Source organism: Haplochromis burtoni, unplaced genomic scaffold, assembly GCF_018398535.1.
Source record: "Haplochromis burtoni strain Fernald_Lab_line unplaced genomic scaffold, NCSU_Asbu1 Contig_230, whole genome shotgun sequence".
Taxonomy (NCBI): domain Eukaryota; kingdom Metazoa; phylum Chordata; class Actinopteri; order Cichliformes; family Cichlidae; genus Haplochromis; species Haplochromis burtoni.
Genome location: NW_024582591.1, coordinates 939,384 through 957,601, shown reverse-complemented (window position 1 = coordinate 957,601; position 18,218 = coordinate 939,384). Strand labels below are relative to the sequence as shown.

The 18,218-nt window shown below is 41.5% G+C and overlaps 1 protein-coding gene across 2 annotated transcripts in view; it reads right to left on the bottom strand.

Annotated features, from left to right (window-relative positions):
- Positions 1-17,457, bottom strand: part of fam171a1 (family with sequence similarity 171 member A1) — a 26,119-nt gene extending 8,662 nt beyond the window's left edge. The window contains exons 1-5 of one of the 2 annotated variants that reach the window (XM_005937612.2): positions 17,014-17,457; positions 7,261-7,488; positions 6,545-6,637; positions 3,291-3,455; positions 2,237-2,413 (exon numbers count right to left, since the gene is read on the bottom strand). In XM_005937612.2, the coding sequence (XP_005937674.1) occupies positions 2,237-2,413; positions 3,291-3,455; positions 6,545-6,637; positions 7,261-7,488; positions 17,014-17,122 (772 nt within the window). In that variant the 5' untranslated portion in view covers positions 17,123-17,457. The remainder of the gene's footprint in view (positions 1-2,236; positions 2,414-3,290; positions 3,456-6,544; positions 6,638-7,260; positions 7,489-17,013) is intronic. The other variant, XM_014338490.2, reaches the window with a different exon arrangement.
- Between the last annotated feature and the right edge of the window lie 761 nt (positions 17,458-18,218).

Sequence of the window (18,218 nt, the reverse complement as noted above, 5' to 3'; positions counted from 1 at the left end):
CAGCCCTGCCCAGATTCACCCAGGTCCCTCTCTGAATCCTTTCCACAGGGGAGTCCTCTCTGTGTGGCTGACCTGTTTCATAGCTACAAACGACGGACCTGTTCCCACGCTTCGGTACAATACAGCACTGACAGACAGCAGGGCAGCTACTCAGACGCAAGGCAAACATTTATAAAGTCAATACAGCCCATATATTACTTCTGCTTCTCGCCCATTCACACAAAGCCAACATGGCCAGCCGCAGAGAGTCGTCGGCTGATCTGAGCGAGCGGCGCTTATTTGCATCGTCAGACTCCCGACTCGCACACCCAGGTGAACATGATCTGTTTGTGTATGACATCAGTCCTCCCCATGCCTGCTTGACATCAAACAATACATGACATGTTGCCAGTTGCACAAATGAAACAGGTTTCCCTCTCTCTCTCTATGTGTTCATGCCTCCTCCATGCGAGCACTTCATAAACAATACTAGCGTCTTTGTGAGGCTGCCATCCTCAGCCTGAAGTCTTCCACCGCAGGCACCAGATGGATTTCAAACTTCTTTTTGTCTGTTTATCATCTTCAGTTTAACACTCACACACATTTCACCCACTAAATGCTCAGTGAAGAAACTCAATCAGGAGATGGGCCGGTCTGTTGTGTTACTTATTTGGAGGGTTGCTAAGGAACATGAGATGTAGCCTGGAGAGGGGTCCGGGAACGGCTTCTTGTTGTTGAAATACTCGCAGCTACAGGCTGTCAGGAGGATACAAGTGTGTGTGTGTGTTCATTCAGCTTTAATGAAAGCCCTTTTTATAAGCCCTGCATGTTGATACTTTAGGCGCTTTAAAACAGACTCCTGAGATCCTGAAACTATCACAGGAGCCAATGTGGATCTGTTTTTTAATCAATGTAACACTCTGACGTACAATTACAGTTCAGATGAAAACTGCACAGCACAGACAGGGAATAACGTTGAACTAATGAAGGAGAAATTCAAAATACTTGCCATTCAAATGTTTTATTTTCTTTCTATCCATTCATCTGCCCATCTAGAGCTCACTAAACACTTCTAGTAGCAATCTTTAGACACTGTTTGGTCAAATAAATCAGAGCTCTAAAATGTTTATTGTGAAATGACTGTAGCATGAATGTAGTACACATATCATGACACGTGGGAAGTACGACATTTTTAGGATTTTAATCCAATTGTGAGATATCAGTAATAGTGATGAATTAACCAAGAAATATGGCCAGCCAGGAGTTCCCCTCAATTCCACAAGTTTCAGTATCTTTCAGTTCACGATTTTGTTTTTCAGGACTGGAAATTTACGACTTTGTTTTCCCACCCTTGCTGCTTTAATCAGTCCTTTTTCCAGCCATAGCAGACTGCTACAAGCACAGCAACAAACAACAGTGATAATATAATTAGGTGGAGAACAAACTGACACATTTAACAGCTGAAAACCAACACTGTCCTCAGAAAACAGAGCTTAAAGGAGAGTTAATATTAAACAGAAGTGCACCTTTAAAATGATAATTTCATGAATGTCTACATAACACTTGCTAATACACTAGTCTTCTGATTAATAGGTGGTATGTCAATCTTATGATGTGTGTTTACAGCTTTTCCCCAAATAATTCCAGTGGGTCCTAACAAAGCTTTTTCCTGCTGATGAGAGGAAGCAGTGGATCTGGTGAGACACTAATGTTCATGCAGAAGGAGGTTTTGTAGTGCAGACACGTCTGAGTCAACTGATGATCGAATCACTGTCTTTAAGTGGAGCCTCTCTGAGAGGAACTGGGTGTGTCACAGTGCAGGACGACTGACAACAAAGATTTAAGATCGCAGGAGTAAATCAGAGCGCCGAGAGAGATTTGAAATGTCTCCGCTGCATGAGCCAACACCGCAGGGCTTTTAGCTATTGTTCAGTTCAAGATTTAACTGAGCACGGGCAGATTATGGATCCACAGTCCAAACTTGTGATGTGAAGAGATTAATGTGTAGCTGTATGTTGGCAATTTTTATGATCGTATGAATAATTCTATTCATCGCTCTGATACACAGCCACAAATTATGACCTGGCTGCACCATGTGAGCATGCACGTGGTTTGTGTTAGTGCTTGTAATGTGCTCTTTTCACAAATAATTGCAGGTCTCATATAAACAGAAGTAAAGCCTTCAGAGTTAAAAACTTCCTGAACTTAAATGTAGAAAGTCAGAAAAGCTTACGTGTGAGTTTCTGTTAATACATACCTAAGCGCGGGTCAAATCTCCAAGTAGGGAGGTGATCATTTTCCTTCAGGCCACTGTCAGGCGGGAGGGGCACAGAGAAGGTGATTGGCCCAGTCACCTGCAGCTCCACTCCATCGCCGGCCAACAGGTGAACAGAGATGGCTGCGACAGGAGTCAACTCGAACGTCTTCTCCGTGCCTGTGAGAGTGCAAACACGAGGACGTGAGAGAGAAAAATGCAGGGAAAAGGAAAGGGAGCGGGAGTAAGGTGCACAGGAGGGGAAGCGGAGAAAGGAGCAGTGGGGGAGGTAACGTAAAACAGCTCAGATAAAGGAGGGCTGTCAGAGGAAGACAGACAGGAAAGAAAACAAGCGAAAGACAGGAAAGAAGGAAACGGGGTGGAGGGCGGAAAAAAACTTGAAGACTGAGGATGGAAAGTGTCACAAAGCCGCCTCGAGGAAGAAGGTACGCTCTGTCGGGGGAGACAGCTTTGAAGGGGTATTCAAGTCACATGAAAAAAAAGGGGGGACACACACAAAAAAACGTACGAGTCTGTTGCATGGTTTTAAGGATTATGATGTTGATGTATCAGCTCTTTTTTTTTTTATAAACAAATACATTCATGAGATCGTTGTTTATCATTTTTCTGGCTGTGTTGTGAACAAAAACATTGCCAGAGTCTGTCTTCTGGATGTTATGATAAGACCATTTCTAATTATCCATATTTTTGTATTATGTTAAAAAATAAGCCTTGTTTGCACATATTGATGAACATGTTTGTCATCACTCGTATTATAGGCCAGTGTAGTCCATGCAATGTCAAGATGTGGATAAGAGTGCCTGAAAGCGTGTGGGCACGCGGGCTGTGTTAGAGCAGAGAGAAAACACACACACACACAAACACACACAAACACACACGGGTTATTGTGTTTCAGAAGGTCAGATAGAGACGGTAGTATCTTTCTGATGAGCTGCTCCTGCTACTCTTCACGCCTCACCCTCTCTCAGCACATTTTTCCTCTGTCCCGTTTCTATGAAGGTGTCTTTAACTATATGCTCTGACCCGTCAGTCTAACCTTCACCTGTGCCGTTGCCACTGAGCATCTCCAGGTGGGGAAAGTGCTGGATGTGTGAGGGGGAGCTTGCCACGGTGAGCAGCGCGGTCAGGTTGGCGTACGATGTGTTGGGAGGAAGACTGAGAGCTCTGTGCAGGAAACTAACCCTGGGCTGGACTCTTAAACCTGTGACACAGAAAATGAAACTGAGTTGTCATTTAAAATATTATTGAAATCCGTCTGAGTATTTTAGTTGGATAATTGACACAGACTTTAACATAATAGTAACAATAATAATGCGGAGAAAGTGGGAATGACATCTAAAATTCCACGGAATTCATTAAATTTATACAAGACAATGGCAATTAATTCAGTTAGTATATAGCGCATAAGTATAGAATATATAAGGTATAGGATATATTCAGTCTCCCTATTAAACACTATGGAGCAATGTGAGCTTAAAACCTTGAAATCACCTGACCTCAAGAGTCCATCATGCACACTGATGTTTGTTTGAACATGTTTTACAAGGCAGCTTTATACTCCTAGTGCCTTCTTATAAATTCAGACATCAAATTAAGCTTAATGGAGGCAGCTCTAGATCAATAACGCCCTGGTCGACTTTCTCTCCTGGCCAACGTGATTCTCTTTTCTGATATTTTGCAATGACTTGTTTCTTTTTGATTTGTCATCATGGCTGCCTGGCATCTAGTTTCAACAAATCAACAAATTATAGATTAGAAACAATAAACTGAAAACCAAAAAGCATGTAGTGGGATTCAGCAAGGTGATGTCATTGTGGTCCAACTGTGCCGAGTGCACATTCTTGAGCAGTGAGACATGGATCAAGCTGTACACGAGTGTTCGCTGTGTTTGGGTTTCTCCTTGTGCTCGACATGATTTTTGGGCGTGCAGTATGAGCGACACTTTCACATTTCAGACTAAAGCTCGTCCTAAAAATTCAGGTGTGAATGTTATTTCCTGTCTGCGGTTCTGTTTTTCAGAGAGGAAATGAGCCTGTTGCTGTTCTTTGCGTGCCCCCTTCCTTGACTCTTTTTGTGTTTTTCCCTCCACTTTTTTCTCACCTCATCTGTTCCTCCTTCTGTTGGACACTGCTCGGCCCATCCCCCCCTTCTCTCCCACTCTCTCCGCCCACAACTTCCCAATGCATACCACATTCCCTTCCTCCTCCTCCTCTTCTCCTTTCCCCCTCTTTTATTATCCCTCCCTCTGCCACACGCCCGGGTTCATCACTCCCCTGGGTGTCCAAGTTCACAGCATCATGAAAGACTGTGCAGGACAGGGGGCTGGACTGTGCCCGGCTCAGGCACGTGCTACAGGCAGTGTGTATTCAAGAGGTTCATATGTTAATGGAGCCTGTATATTTATGTGAGAAATTTATTTTAGTCAGACAACACAGCTGACAAGCTAAATTACTCCCCTGTTGGCCAGAGACACACAAAAGAGTCAACAGACAAAGAGACCAAATTGATTTGCCTGGATGAAAAAGCCTTATCTAATGTAATTACACCCAAACAAAGAAGCGGAATAACAAAGACACGCTTGTGATTTATGTCTATATGGTGTGTTTTCTTTATATCAGGTATTAGATATTTTCCTGATAACAGGCCATTTAATATAAGATAGCATTTTTTTATTAGGAGTGTATTAATTACGTGTTAAAAAAAAACAAACACTTGTCGCCAATGACAAAAATGACAAAATATGACTTTCATCCCAACTTGAGTTCTCTTACAAATACTCAAACACTGAGGTTATTGTACTCTGTCCTAGATACTTACTCTGGCTGGTATGATCTTAGCCTTCGGTAACACTATGAGGAATCTTAAGAGTCATTTTTGACCAGGGTATGTAGTTCAGTGACGACATTAAACAAATATGTAGGACTGCTTTCATGCATTTGGGGAATATCTCTAAATTTAGAAACATCCTGTCTCCCAGTCATACTGAAAATATCATGCATTTATTACTTCTAGGCTGGACTATATTATTATCAGGATGTCCTAACCCCCCCGCCCCCAGAAAAGCCTTCAGTTGATCCAAAAGGCAGCAGTGAGAGTACTGACAGGGACTAGAAACAAAGAGCATATTTATCCCATATTGGCTTCTCTTCATTGGCTCCCTTAATCAAATTGAAGATCCTTCTCCTCACAAATAAAATCTTGAATAATCAGGCCTGATCCCATCTTAAAGATCTCACAGTACCTAATTATCCTAACAGAGCACATCCCTCTCAGACTGCAGTCTTACTTGTGGTTCCCAGGGTACTTAAAAGTAGAATGGGAGGCAGAGCCTTCAGCTTTCAGGCTCCCAGTTTGGATTCTGGTGACAGACACCCTCTCTACTTTTAGGGTAAAGCTTAAAAGTTTCCTTTTTCATAAGGCTTATATTTAGGGCTGGATCAGGTGACCTTGAATGCTCCCTTAGTTATGTTGCAGTAGGTCTAGGCTGCTGGGGATTTCCCATGATGAAGTATTTCTTCTTCACTCCTCTTTTTTTACTTTCTGCGTGTTTAAACACCACTACTGTTATTTAGTCATTATTAATTATTAAACTCTGGCTCTCTTACACAGTGTATCTTTTGTCCCGTCTTCCTCACCTCACCTACTAATAGTAAATAAGTTTAGAGGGAACCAGAGCCTGGAACGCCCACAAGCAAATAGCGTTCAGCTTCAAAGTAATGCACAAAGCGTGAATCGCTTCCAGTAGGGACGCAGCTTTATGTGTTGCTAACAGGGAAATTGCAGTGTTTCCTCTACTGGAGCAACTATGTAACACAAAGAATAATGCTTGGTTGAGTGATGTTTCTTTTTTAATTTTTTTGTATTTTTAAAATTTCTATTTGTTAGTCATGACAAATGCGGATACAGCAAATATCAGGTGATTATATCCACCTGCCGGTTGGACTCTAAATGCAATAACAAGGTGGTGCAGCCACCCAGTAATACCAAGAACCACTTGGCAGCAGGTTTGGGAATACAGTTTCCCACAGTGACCTGTAGTTGCCATGGAGTCTGTGACCGGTCACCAGTGTGACCGAGGCCTTATAAACATTATGACTGAGTCATTTCCTATGCATGTGTGTGTGCGCAGAGATAGTGCCAATATGTCTGCCCAAGGTGTGATGGACCAAAATGTTATAATCTTTCTATTTTAATGAAATAATTCGATTTAAAAGTCTGATTTTCTTTAAAAACAATAAACTGTACACACACACACTTGCATACAAACACACACACAGACAGTGTGTTCACCTTGTAATCCTGGAACAATCTCAACAACATCTTCGTACACCATCAGAGTTGCAGCTCTTTCTGGCAGCAGGTCCAGGCTGATGGATGAAAATACTAGAGGAGAAATAAAAACACACACACAGTGTATAGGAATAACTTCACTATGAGATTAGAAACAAGCTCTAATCTACCACTTTACTAATCACTCTGAAACACAAGTCATTAAATCATCTTTATGCATTTTTAATAGTCCTGCTTTCATCCTGTCTGCTGTGCAGGACCACAGCCTGACCCAGCAAACTGCACTTCTTTGCTCTTCCTTCCTTTTTTCCCCTCACTCGCCCATTGTTCAGAGCTGGTAAGCGTGATAATCCAATTGGCCGCCGTTCCGTTGGCTCATAATAACCCCCTTCCCATACACACACACACTCCAGGCTCCTGGGAGGTATTTTGCGTGAGTGTGTGTTAGTGAAAGGGAAGCTTGAGCAGCCCCCTTGCTGGGTTTTGGCATCTAAAGCTATAAATTAGTAATGGAGCACTCCACTCATTAGCTCACACACCTGGCACAAAAAATGTACTTTTTTTTGTCTTCACGCACACACATAAAAACATAAAACATGAAAACAATCTGTTAATGCCACAGTTTAGTGAGACACTGTTCTTGTTAATCTGGTTACTTCTCAAAATATATGTACGAGTTCTCGCTCTCTCACTCACTCACACACACACACACCTACCAGGTAATCTGGAGGGAGTCCAGGGCACAGAGTTAGGCACATATCCCTGTTTAGTTGCGGTGACAACAAGCGGCGTCCCAAGGCGATAGGGAAAACGCAGGTAAATGTTGCCGTCGGCTGATGAGGTTTCAGTTGTTAAAGAAGTACGATTGGCAAAAAGCTGTACGGTGGCTCCAACCAGGGGCTGGTGAGTGCTGGCATCGCTCAGGTGAACCTTAAGAGTCACATCTGTGAAGACAAGAGTTCATCATTTGTAACGGTTGTAAGATGTCAAGTCTCCGTAAACAGTGATTGATAAACATACAAAAAAACCCCACAAGGCCTCTATGATTACAGCCACCTAAAATGCCATCGTCTTAGCTATTTTCAGCGTCAGTGCCAGGCTTTTGGCCTACAAATCTAAATCCCAGCCAGTCACACAGTGATGACCATTTCCTGGACAACCGCCAGTGGCACTTCCCCTCTAAAACAATGGGCCATTTCCCTCTCTCAAAGAAGCCTTGGAAGCTGAAGGGGGGGAAAAAAAACAACTGCACATCCAAACACCTTCTCCGACGGAGACGAAGAATAATTAAAACGTTAAAAGACAAACGCTGTGTCCCGAAAACTGCCTATGGAGTAATAATAATGTTCCATTAGCATTAACACTGGTATTAATAAATCTTGGCCTCTATTACGTTCTGTATACACTATCACTTTTCAGGTAAGCCCTGATGTATTGCACAACTAATTGGCTTGTGAATATCACTGCTGCAATGTAACTTTATTATAAAAAGTAATAATGATCTTTCTCTATTATTTAGAGGGGGAAAAAAGTATCCACCTTCTATCGTCCATTAGCCTGAGTCATTCAGGACCACAAAAATTAGCCTTGATTTGAAAATATAGCAAACAATAAACAAGCCATGACCAGAGTGCTCTCAGGTTTAAATGCAGCTCTTTTCCATCAAATGAGCTCTGTATAGTCTAGCCACCCAACCCATATTTCCACAAACTTTAAGCTGAACCACACTAATCAAGGTTGCACAATAAAATAAAGTCAACAGAATATGACACCTCCACTGATGTCATTATGGTTCAGACTTCAGATCAGGAAAAACCTGCTTTCTTCAGGACCAGTCTATTTTTATTTTTCTTGAAATACTCCGAAAGAGTTTAATGGAGGTCATACGAATGCGGTTTGGCGACATTAACAACCAACCAACCACTACCCATCAGGCTGTGCTTGAGATGGGTGCGTGATTTTTTTAATTTCCTGATATACCCTCATTATCAGATATTATTTAAACAGTGAATCTTTACATATACCCATGCTTCTCAAACTGCAGGATGTAGGTGAACAACCATGTAAAAAATATGAAGTGAGATTTAGGAAATTAATGGGTATACAAACACTGCGCATATGTTTAAGCAAAATAAACTATTATCATTGTTTGTTGTTAATGATTGATAAAAATAGCAGGGTGTGTGAGTCATGACCTTTTATAGGCTTCAGAACTGGAGCATTCCACATAAAGTTTGAGACGCAGCGACACATACGGTCATATCAAGTGAAGTAAAGGAAGGTGCGATGTTAAATTTCCAAAGTGATTTTGAAATCAATATGCGGCACATCTATCTGATATCACACACTTCTTGCAGCAGTCACACTGTGACACACTCAGATTGTCTTTCACTGCAGAAACCCTACATCAGCTGTCATATCTCCAAAGACATCCCTCTATTTCACTCCACTCTTGCCTTAATTGAGAATTTCAACCTTAAGCTAACCTGCAGATCTTAAAGGAGGGAAGTCAAACACTCTGACAAACAAATGTTAAAATGTAATCATCACATTCCAGAGTCATCATAAAAAAACTTGGTAGAGAGCACTATAATTCACAGCCACAAAAACCCACACCGTCCCCATCTTTGCACACATGACAATTTGCGTCCTGTTTGGTCACAGGCTGACCAACGGTGGCCTTTTTATTGTGGCTGAAAGGTTTCCCCCCCCCCCCCCCACCACTCCCCCTACAATTACCAAAACATGCCCACCTCCCCCCCCATACTCACTGAATTTTGTCTTAATGTTTCCTTTAAACCTCACCCGCAGTGACACACACGGTAACACATAAATGGCTTGACAAATCCCCCTCCCCCCACTGAGGGATCCTCTGGTCAGCGGGAAACCACTCTGACAATGTGTACGAGAGAGTTCAGCCCGAGTGCACGCTCCACCTAAAAAAAACCCAAGCTCTGCACCAAATTATAGCTTGGGAAGGGAGGAAGTTACAGACTGCTTAGTACAAGAAAAGATCTGGCTGAGCAATGTGTCAGTTTCAAACCAAAACACATAATTATCCACAGGTGTAAAGATCCACTTCATTCCTGGGATTTCTTTTTTTAAACATTTGGACTGCGTCAGCAGAGAATTGGGAAACAGGCAGACTGGATTTCCCCATGACGGAAACCCTCCACTGCTTTCTCGAGTGTACTGGAGAGCTCTTGACCTCACTTCCTGTCCCACTCCCCCTGATATGCTGTTACCAGCTGTGCTCGCCTAAAAAAAAAAAAAAAAATCCCCTGGGACTCACACACACACACACACACACACACACACACACACACACACACACACACACACACACACACACACACACACACACAAAAAAACAAATGTAGTCCCCTCCCAGTCCTCGTCCAATAAATCAGTACCGAGGTGACATCATTGTTAAACAAGCTAAAAGTCTCCTCTGAGCACCCTGAGGGATGGCCAATACCCCCAATTCTCCAGCTAAACCTCCATAGCTGCCTATTTGTGTGTGCACTGAGCACCATATGGAGAATAAAGGCTTCAAAGAGTTTCCCCCTGACCAGCACTGCCATCTCAGACCAATTATCCCCAGCTCAGCAGCAAAAGCAGCAGGATAGCTGTGTGTACGTGAATGTGCTTGGATGCAAGAGATGCAACCGAGAGGTAAACAACAAGGAAGAAAGAATGAGTGTGCCTGATTTTTTCCATCCTTCTAGTTTGAATTAAGTTTGGGAGAGAGCGATCATTTCAGCCTTATGAAACTGAGGTGTGATAAATGAGGAATGGGTAGCACGGCTGGCCTCCACTGGGCGTGTGAGATGGTTTGGTGTTCTTCCAAGCAGAGCTGGGTTAAGCAGAAGCTTTCTGCACACGTGGTTTGGTTAAGTGAAGATATTTAATATGACAGCAGAAGGCATGCAAGCACTCAGCGTGCGTTGTAATCAGCACTTTGTTACGAGTTACGCCAGTTTAAAGTGATGTCATTATAAAAACTTGCAAAACATTCAGCTCGTGAATCTTCCAAAATCAGAGCCACACCAACTTTGTTAACTGTGTTCAGCTTACTGTAAACTGACCTTTATTTCAGATGGTCAGAAATAACAAGAAAACAGGGTAAAACAGCTTTTTTGGCCTTTACGTCATGTGAATCAGTCTAATAACTGCTATCCCACCAAAGTCCTGTGTTGATATATGAAAACAACCCTGCAGCTGTTTGGTTTCCTATGTCTTCATCAACTAACAGGTAGGGAATGAATTAAAACGAGTGTTCTTTGTTCTGCCATCTTTGGGCCCATGTTAGGAAGCAAGTTCAACACACAGATATCAGGATGTTTTTGCAATCTGGCTAAACTATAAAAGGGATTTTAATCTGATGTGGACAAGAACGCCTTATAGCTAGTCCTGGAACAGTCCTGGTATTTATAAACTCACAGCCAAGCACTTCAATTTGTCACTTGGACTCAAGCGGACTTCAAATACTCATAAAGCCAGAAACTATAACTCAACTTTATGCCCAATAACTTTTTTGACAAGATGCCAACTTCTTTTTTGGGTTGTATGGAAGCCCCAAACGCAATTTCATTGTTCTTGACAATGACAATAAATAAATAAATACTAAATACTAACAGGTCAACCCAGATCTTCCGAAATCTAGCTATGATCATTTTCACTGGCTACCATCAGACCGACAACACTTGACTGCAGATATATTTTGAAGCACGTGTTTTCAGCACAAGACTAGCACCTAACTTGTGTCTAGTTAGCTCAAAATTGTGTTGGGCACTTGAAGTAAGAACAGTAAGGCCATTCAATTAAACACCTTATAAACCAATGGGAGCCTGATTGTCTACAAAACTGCTTTACGCATTTTCTGTTGTGCCACACAGGACAGTTTAATCTCCTCTGCTAAAGAGACATGCTGATGTACTTCATCATCGGCAAACATAGCACCAAAAAACTTGCATGGCTGAAAACAAAAATAGGTTAAATGAAGTCTATGAAAAAAATCACTGAAACTCCAAGATGATGTCCCTTAAAATGTCTGTGTCAAAAATCATTATTTTAAAAAATATAAAAAGAGAGAAATTGAAATCCTTCAGTTTCCTTGCTTAAGCTACTTCAATGACTATTATTCTATTCTCTGTTGACGTGTAATTCTCACTGTCAAATGACTGGGAAATGGTTACAGCTCTAAAGTGGTTCAAGAAAACTGTGACATCAAGGGGGTAATTTCACCGTCTCAAGCAGAAGCACGTGGCTGATTACAAGAAGACCGAGAAATCATGTGAGAAACTAGAAGAAACAATAAAAATCAAACACGTGCTGTGATACGCGTTTGCGTAAAGGAAATCTGTGTTTCACAGCAGCAATGTGAATATTGTTGTAAACGTAAACAGCAATGCTATCATATTATTATTTTAAGAATGTTGGGCAAAACCCCCCAAACAATTCATGATTTAGGCAAATCAAAAACAGTTTTAGGACTATAGTGTCTACAACATGCATGCCTTTTCAACCTTAGGCACCAATAGACTGTTGTTTTTGTTTCTGGGTTTAATAGCTTGTCTAACCACAACAAACAGGCATCACAATTACTGTGGCTATTATTTTACCCTTCAGATAAACGACAAACATCTGTGGTGATCTTACAAAGAACAAAATAGAGGCATAAATGTAGAAGACAGTATGAATCACTGACAGGGACACTGGATACACACACACACACACACACACACACACACACACACACACACACACACACACACACACACACACACACACACACACACACACACACACAGCGAAACAGGACCTTGACATGTCACGGCATGAAACACTCAGGTGCAAACGAAAAATAATACACAGTATTGTTCAAAAGTCCTCAGCCACCCCTCTTTTCTTTTTATTTCGTTTCCAAGAAGCCCAAATGTCTTGTAATTTTTAGAGTTGTCATGAGCAATAGCTCCAAATGGAAATGTGGCAAAGAACCAATTTTTTAATTATATTTTAGGCACTTTGTTACTAGCAACCTGTCACAAAAACATATTTTCTTCCATTTTTTGTAGCAGAATCTTTGCAAAAATACCAAAGATAACACACTTTGACAGACAAACATATTTTCGCACTAATTTGAGGAAACTGGCCATGTGGAGGACAAAAGAACTGTTAAACCAAAATGAAAAAACAACAGCAAGAGAAACTGTATCTAAAGTGGAGTCTTTGAGCTGACACAGGGTCTGAGAAATGCATCTGACCCTTTAGCTTATCCATCTACTTTTCTTTACTGAAGCTTCATCAGAAATGGTCTCAGTGAAAGGTGGCTTTCAAGAAACCATTCTTCTTGGGAAACGGAGAAAAAGCTACTCAAAGCTAGACTGAAATAACCAATGACAGGTCTGAAGGAGGAATCCAAATATGACATTGTTTGGTTAAAATTGTCAACAATATGGTAGAGGTACAACAGTGAGTGTCTACAGGCCTCTGTAAAACATGGTGGAGACCATCATGGTTTAAGGCTGCATTTCAGCCAGTAAGGTTGGAGATCTTGTCAAAACTGATGGAATTATGAATAATTATGAGTATCACCAAATTTGCATCCACCATGCAGTACCATCTGGAAATGGTCCGACTGACAACAGCTTCCTATTTCAACATGAAAATGATCCCAAGCATGCTTCCAGTGCAGTCAAAGCAAACCTGGATAGAAAAAACACGCTACAAGTCCTGGATTGGCCACCCCAGAGCCCAGACCTCAATATTACTGAAGCAGTGTGGGATCATGTTGACTGTGAATGGAACAAAAGGAAGCCAACATCCAAAAAGGAGCTTTCAATGTCCTTCAAGAAGCCTGGAGAACTATTCCTAAATACTACTTACAGACACTACAAGAAAGCGGATCTAAAAAGGTTCAGGCAGCAATAAAGAATAAAGGTGGTCATGCCAAATATTGACTTTCAAGCTCGTTAAAATTGTACAAACTCTGTTTTTGCCTCATACACTGCATTCCCATCTATGTTTGCACATATTTCCATAAATCACTGCACCCATTTCTCCTTTTTATTGCTAAATGTAAAGATGTGAGGGGTGGTTCAAGACTCTTGCACACGTTGCAAGCAAAGAAACCAGCTATCAGTAGATTCAGCCTGCTATTTTCTCTAAACTGGATTAAAAGTAAGATTAGGTAGTGATTGTCAATCCCATTAACTCAGCAGGGGACAAAGCAACTGCGTTACATCATGGTTGAGAGGGGTACATGGGCCCGCTTTATTTTACTTCAGTAAATATATAGGTCAAATACTGTACTCTGTACTACTGCAATACTCCTCTGTGGCCAAGCAGGTCATTCACCCTGTCTGTAAATGCAGTGTGTTCTCATGACCTCCCTGAAGCAGGCTGATGTTAACACTCACGCCAGCATCTCGTGATTAAAATCAAGCTTGGCTAGCTGGTGACAATATGATTTGATTGGTGTATTTCCTGGCAGCCCTTGTCCAGCTTCAGCAAATGTTTGTCTGTTTCAGATGCAACGCCATGCCTATTAAGGGCAGCAGTAATGTGAGTGAGATCTATATCTGCGGGTAGATCGTCTGTCTGGCTCCACTCATCCATACTTGCTGGACAGTGTAGGAGAAATTCTCAGCATCGACCTGAACGCACCCCCCCGGGAACAAGCGAAGGTCAATCTGAAGCGAAATGAAAACCAGAGGAAGAGAGAAAGAAAGGGAAAGGAACAAGAGGGCAGATAGAGGCTGGGATTGACTTCAAAGCGCCCCAATCTTGCGAGTTTTCAAAACATCTACGCCCTGTTTTTACCTCAAACAAGAGCTGCTTGTTGTGATAATAAACGAGCCATTTTCATGCCTGATCACAAACCTTAAACCTAGACTAGGTTAGAATCTCCCAAGCTATAATAACAGTTATAAAACATCAGGAAATAATCATGATTTAAAGGAAAACCAGAGCCCAGCATTGCACTTTTCCAACTCTGACTGATTTACAGTGACAGTTTCCGTATGTTTACATTTGCACTCCTGGTGTAGTGAAAGAACCGCATGTAGGCCACCCCCTATTAAAAAAGAACAACCTAAGCGAACACAGACGACTGATGTTTGTGTGCTTGTGCAGTGAGAGATAAAAGCGATGGGTTAAACAGATGTGGCTCCACATTAGTAGCTCGTATGACAAGGTAGCTTTGAAGTCAGAGACTGAATGAGAAGCCAGCCGATTGCTGTGATTTATAATTGCTTTGGAACTTTGCTGCTGTGGTAAAAGGATGCTGTTTGACACACTGAGGAGCGTGTCTCTTGAAAAGTTTGCTGTACAGATCTAACTGAAGGGAAATTAACGTGCACGTTCCCCTGTTTTTCTTTCTTTTTTTAACAGAACGCGGTAATGTGGTTTCACTTTGCCCTTAATATTTGTAATACTGTTGCAATGCTGCGGTCAGATTTTGAATGTAAACTGTGAGCTTTTAATGATTTTTTTTGAACTGCTACTTTTTCTTAGGGGAATCAAGTCAAAGTCTACATCTTATACGACTTAAAAAAAAACGACAAGAACTGGGTGCACAAGTTTGAATCTGTGGTTGAATATAACCCCCTGTGTGTTATTCGCTAAGCCAAAAACACTCTGTTTTTATGAGACAAAGAGAACCTGCATATTGTTAGAGTGGAAAACCTACAACAGCATTAATTGCTTTTCCCCACATTCATCAAAAAACTGCTAGCTAATTTTCTGTCACTCTACTAATTGGATCACTTATGCCATTTAGTACATTTTATGCTAGTTTTTACATGCTTTGTTTACAGTAAATGCTGCATCTACACTGTGCAAACGGGCCCTTCTTACGTCAGACATCCTCACAACGTTTACTACAGTCTGTTTTATACACACTAAGCAGCCATTATAAATTTGAGAAAACATTTGATTAGTTGCCAGCTGATTGAGGAAATGTATTCAATTCAATTCAATTTTATTTATATAGTGCCAAATCACAACATAAAGCGCTTCATAGATACAGAGAAAAACCCAACAATCATATGACCCCCTATGAGCAAGCACTTTGGGAAGGAAAAACTCCCTTTTAACAGGAAGAAACCTCCGGCAGAACCAGGCTCAGGGAGGGGAGGCCATCTGCTGCGACCGGTTGGGGTGAGAGAAGGAAGACAGGATAAAGACATGCTGTGGAAGAGAGACAGAGGTTAATAACAGATATGATCAATGCAGAGAGGTCTGTTAATACAGAGTGAGAGAGAAAGGTGACTGGAAAGGAAAAACTCAGTGCATCATGGGATCCCCCAGCAGCCTATGTCTATTGCAGCATAACTAAGGGAGGATTCAGGGTCACCTGATCCAGCCCTAACTATATGCTTTAGCAAAAAGGAAAGTTTTAAGCCTAATCTTAAAAGTAGAGATAGTGTCTGTCTCCCGAATCCAAACTGGAAGCTGGTTCCACAGAAGAGGGGCCTGAAAACTGAAGGCTCTCCCTCCCATTCTACTTTTAAATACTCTAGGAACAACAAGTAGGCCTGCAGAGCGAAGTGCTCTAATAGGGTGATATGGTACTACAAGGTCATTAAGATAAGATTAACTAGTAACTAGTAATATCAATTAAGTCATTTCTTTTAAAAAAAAAAAAATTTATTAAACACAACAAAAACGATACGCAAGCACAAAACAGCTATAATCTAGCGATGAGAGATATTGTTATTCAGAAATTTACATTTTTAGCACATATTAATATTAAAGTGCCCAACTGTTGATGAGAAAATGTGAGTGGACTCTTGTTTTCATTCCCTTTTAAGGCATTTCAGTTACGAACATAATCTGCATACTTACCATGGTTCAAAAGTACTACAATCATTAGCTCAAATACAAGATTTACTTTAACAATATATAATCTCTAGGTACTGATATACTTGCAACAGGACCCCTGAGTAAGGTCGATGGTTGCAGACTCTGTGACGCGAACCACGACCCTTACATGTAAGGAACACAGACACACAGCCGCCTTCTTCCAAAAATGCCATGTTACCTTTAAAAACAGCACGTAAACCTGACTTTGTTCAGGTTTGTTATGATATACAGACACAAAGACTTGGTTAAAAGCGACTTTACTAAACGCAGCAGTGTTATAAATGATAAATCACAGCAGCTGGACAACATGAGGGCACGTCTCCGATCATTAACAAAGTATTTTTTTAAAAAAAATTTAAACCCCACAAATCTCATATAAACGACCTGAAATGGTTTTAACCCCTTAAACACAGCACCGTGCTTATAATTAAGCATCTGCAGCGCTGCACAGACGGAGAAGTTTTCGCTCTCCGTTAGCTTACTCGCTAACGTTAGCCAAGTTTAGATCACATCAGCATCCGAGCTGCTAGCGGCACCGTTTGGCCTCCACAACAGTCAACGAGCCGCTTTCTCTGGCAAAACACCTCACACGCACTTCTTACCTTGTGTAGCCGTGTCCTCCTGTAATGTTTTGGTCGCAGCTTTGGAGAAAAGGTATCCGAAAAGGCAGAGTAAAATCGCGGAGGTCCTGCTCCGGTCCACAGCCCGCATCGTTGCAGATGTGTTTAACAACGCAAACGGCTCGAGGAACAAAGTGGAAATCAAACCCGTGTCTGCTAAAAACTCACTGTTCCCCTACGGCACCGCTTATCCCACAAACCAGGCGACTCTCCATGTTCAGCAGCTTCAGCAGCCACGATTTTCCGCCTGTAAAGCTGCCTTTCTCCTGCCCCGCTGTGCATCCCCCTCTCGGTCGCCTTTTTTCTTTTTTTCTCATCGATGGGTCAGGGTGGAAGACGGCCCCATTCCTCTGAGCCACATGCCCCAGAACGGCACCAACAGGCGGCTTCTCCCACACGCAGCACCACCACCGTCCACGGACCTCCAGCGCCTCCACCTGCCAGCCAAAGTTTTTACAACTTTTACTTTCTAGGAACAGAAAAAAGCTTACAAGGGGCAACAATGAATTTTTTTTAAAATTTTATGGGGGGGGAATGGAAAGAAATATACATTTCTAGCAGTTTAAATTCAATAACTAAATGTAACAGTGACTCTAGAAATACAGTTTCAATATTAAAATATTCGGAAAATAGATTTTCTGTGCACTTTGACCCTTACATCTAGTCTTCACCTTATGCACAGCACTGTGCAAACATTTTCAGTGTTTCATTTCTTTATTTTGCTTCCATGTACCCAGACTTGAGTAATACTCCTCCATCCTTGGGCACTTTGTCATAACCAGCCTGTTATAAAAATTAAATTTCGTCTTTTTTTCTTTCTTTTTCATGAAAAAATGCAAACGATTATGCGGTATTATAGGCATACAACAAAACAAGAGACAGCCAACATCAACAGAAGAGTGAAATACAAGACACCTGGAAGACTACTTTAAGTAATTTTATGTACAATGTTTTCATTCATGTTTGCTTGTTTCAATAAATGCATTTTTCCAGCGAAATATGAAGAAACATAGGGTGACTCAAGACCTTTCTGTAAATATCCAAATTCCACATCCAACAGTGACCCTTCGTATGTTTTTACTGGAAATCTGATATATATTGCTGGTGGACTGAATCATGTCACAGCTATGAATAAAAATATATATTTGCATTAATCATATTTCACTTTGTTTGTGTTGCAGACTCTG